Genomic DNA, 3199 nt, shown 5'->3' with positions numbered 1-3199 from the left:
AACATCACCTCCTTAACATTCCATATTTTTTTCAGATTTTTTAAAACTTTAAAATATGGTTTCCACGAAGTTTAAGTTTTCATTGAATATTGGTTTTCGTACGATATTCTCCCGTGATGCTAACGGGAAAGTATGAGGGTACACAATGATGATCTAGCAACAAATGATAAGAAATCGAAATTAGTCAAATAGGCAAATTAAATAGTGTAAGAAATTGAATATAGTATATCAAATAGGCAAGTAATTGAACAAGGCCGTTATTACAGAATGCAAATAGATTGCCCTACTAAACAAGCACTGCATCAATCAAATATAGAAAACGATAATCGTACCGTGCATCCCACATTTGGACTTTGCTACATATCTTTTTTGTGCAGTGTTGGACGCAACTACATTTCTGTAGACTAGTAAACGGACCCACATTCTTGGAGGCGATCACATCCTCAGCTGCTGAGTGTGGCGTGCGGCATCGCCACTCAGGCCAAGCAGCTGGCCAAATGGCGCGAGAAGGGAAACAGCCAGATTTGTATGAGCTGCGCGTCTTCTTTCCCGGACCCGAACACGCACTCCTCCTCGACGCGCATCTGCTCCATGTTGAACGCGATGAGCTTCGACGGCGTCCACAGGTACACCACCTCCCTCTCCGGGTGGAACGCCATGAACACGAAGGTCGCGGTAGCGGGGTGGCACGAGCCGCCGGAGACGAGGTCGACGACCCCCAGCTCGTGCTTCGCCACCCACTCGGACTTGCCCGCGTCCACCAGCTCCCACAGCGTGAGGCGCGAGCCGTCGCTGGACGCGTACCGGAGCCGGCCGCGGCAGTGGCCCGCGCGCGCCCGGTAGCTCACGGGCGCCGGGAGCGCGGTGACCGCGCACGCCATGGTGCCGAGGTCGATGCGAACGACGTGGCCCGAGTATGCCAGCACGTGCACGGCGCCGGCGAAGCAGTGCATGGTGGCCGACATGGCGTCGGTCTCCAGGCCGAAGTCGAGCTCGTGCTCGCCCCACGCGCCGGTCTCCGAGTCGAACACCTCGACGGAGGCGCCCCGGGGCAGCCACCCGGTGAAGCAGACCACCTTGTAGTGCGGGGAGGCGCAGGGGTCGAAGGAGAGCACGGAGAGCAGCGTCTTCCTGCGCGGCTCAGGCAGCGCCGCCCACCGGCGCGTGGTCGGGTTCACGACGTGGAACGCCGCCGGGCAGGACGCGTAGTAGAGCAGCAGGCCGTTGCAGCCGTCGATGATGCTGGACGTGGCGTGGCACGGGAAGAAGGACATGTCGTCGGCCTCCGCCACGCCGCCGCCGTCCTCGCCCGAAGCCGACGCCGCGCGCGCGTACGTGTAGGCCCGCCTCCCGCCCTCGCCGTCCCGCGGGCCGTCGTGGAACAGCACGCCGGACGTGATGAGCGGCAGCCTCCGGCGGAGGTAGTCGGCGGCGATGAGGCCCCGCCACGTGGTGGAGACGCACTGGAACCGCGCCAGCGACTTGGGCGGCAGCCGGACGAGGATCTCCGCCAGCAGGTCCTCGCCCATCTCGCCGTCCATCCCCGGTCGACGACCTCGCCCCTCCCGGAGCACGCACCGCGCGGCTGCACCCGCAACCACCACGCACCGCCTGCCACCGCACCCGAGCGCAACAGCAGCGGGCAGCGGCCACGAGCCCACGAAAGCGAGCGCGGGCGATACTTATAAGTTGTATGGCGGCCAAGACTTGGCCTCTCCGCCTTCGAAAGAGATTCTCGGACTGCTTCAAACCTGAATTAAAAGCTTTCAGTACCCTGGATATATACACCCCATCCCATGATCGGTTACGTGACGTTTCTGCGTGACAACCCGTCGGTTCACTGCTGAATCCGTTGCGTGGCCAGAGGAATCGTGGACGCGAGGCTCACATACAGTAGTGGAGTGTGATGTAGAACTGCAAAAAAGGAAGGCTTATCCGCACATCTTTTTGGGTAAAAGCGTATCCACACACAGGGGATCTACGATCAACAAGGGAAAAAAGATGACTGACGGAGACATGTATACGTGGCACCTCAGCTCCGTTTCTAGTTTGTTGCTTTGGGTAGAAGCAAGCAAAGCTCACCGTTAATCTTCTTGCATAAAAATAACCGTGGTAGGGCTTTGCGTACGTGCTGTGAAACGCAATCATGAATCAACGGGCGCGGTGCGATAGATTTGTCAAAAGGGCGGTGAAGTCGCGCGATCCCCTAAAATTAATCCACGCGACACCGGCCCACGCTTGCGAGCTCCTTTCCGCTTGGACTTGCGTTGAAGCAACTCTTCAACCCGTCGTCATGCGCGCGGTGATGCGTCCACGTAACAAGTTGGGTGGATTGGACGGCCGGCGAAGCTGCCACTTGGACGTCGATTCCCGTGTCAGACTTGCAACTAGCATACATCATACGCATGTCTCTTCTCTCTCAAATAAGCAGAAAGAAACAAGATGTGAGCTAAACGTACGGGTATGCTTAACCCTTTTCCGTTACTGCTAATGACCAATAATCTATGTATCTGTGAGATAAGATGCTTGATCCGGGAGCTGATCGATTAAGGTGCTTCGAGGCCGAGGAATCGGTTGCTTGGACGCCAATGGTGGTTGGGATACGGCTTTCCCGCGCTAAAGCTCAAGCGGTCGCCGTCGATCCGGCCAAGGAATCTGGACGACCGGCGGGCAACTAGGCATGTAGATGTAGTACTACTACTATCTGCTTTACTATTGGTGACAGAGAGCAGCGGATTGGTGCGTCCGTCCGGCTGGCCGGCGGACGGAGAAAGCAACCAACCAAGTCCTCGAGTGCGCGCGCGGTGGCCGTCGTAGTAGTATATCGCCACCCTACGCCGGCATTGTTGTGTGGACGCCACTCAATCTTCTTCTCGCTGGTTCTTTCCGCCGAACGGTATTTGGTATAGCGCAACGATGCTGACATGCACGATCCATGTTGGTCAGCTGCTGCCGACGGATAGGTGTGCGTGTGCCTGAACGTTCCTTGGAGTGTGCAACTTCCCTGCCCGGACATTCTGGTTCCTGGTACAGTGCGAGGAGGCGATCATACATCACTTGCTGCTAGTGTCATGCATGCACATCACAGTTACACGTGGTCCTGATGATGACTGAAGGTTGGGGGAGACGTGTCAACCGAAGGAAAACCTCTTTATCACTTGGCCGTGCACCTCACAAGTCACAATTACGTGTAGTCGTG

At 56.9% G+C, this 3199-nt stretch overlaps 1 protein-coding gene across 1 annotated transcript; it reads right to left on the bottom strand.

Moving 5' to 3' along the window:
• Positions 1-205: 205 nt before the first annotated feature.
• On the bottom strand, positions 206-1737 carry LOC119269805 (F-box protein At2g40910-like). Its single transcript, XM_037551729.1, has one exon. The coding sequence runs from the start codon at positions 1539-1541 to the stop codon at positions 477-479; it is 1065 nt and encodes a 354-aa protein (XP_037407626.1). The 5' UTR covers positions 1542-1737; the 3' UTR covers positions 206-476.
• Positions 1738-3199: the final 1462 nt, after the last annotated feature.

Source organism: Triticum dicoccoides, chromosome 3A, assembly GCF_002162155.2.
Source record: "Triticum dicoccoides isolate Atlit2015 ecotype Zavitan chromosome 3A, WEW_v2.0, whole genome shotgun sequence".
NCBI lineage: Eukaryota > Viridiplantae > Streptophyta > Magnoliopsida > Poales > Poaceae > Triticum > Triticum dicoccoides.
The sequence above is the reverse complement of the archived record's forward strand: the minus strand, read 5'-3'. Positions and strand labels throughout refer to the sequence as shown.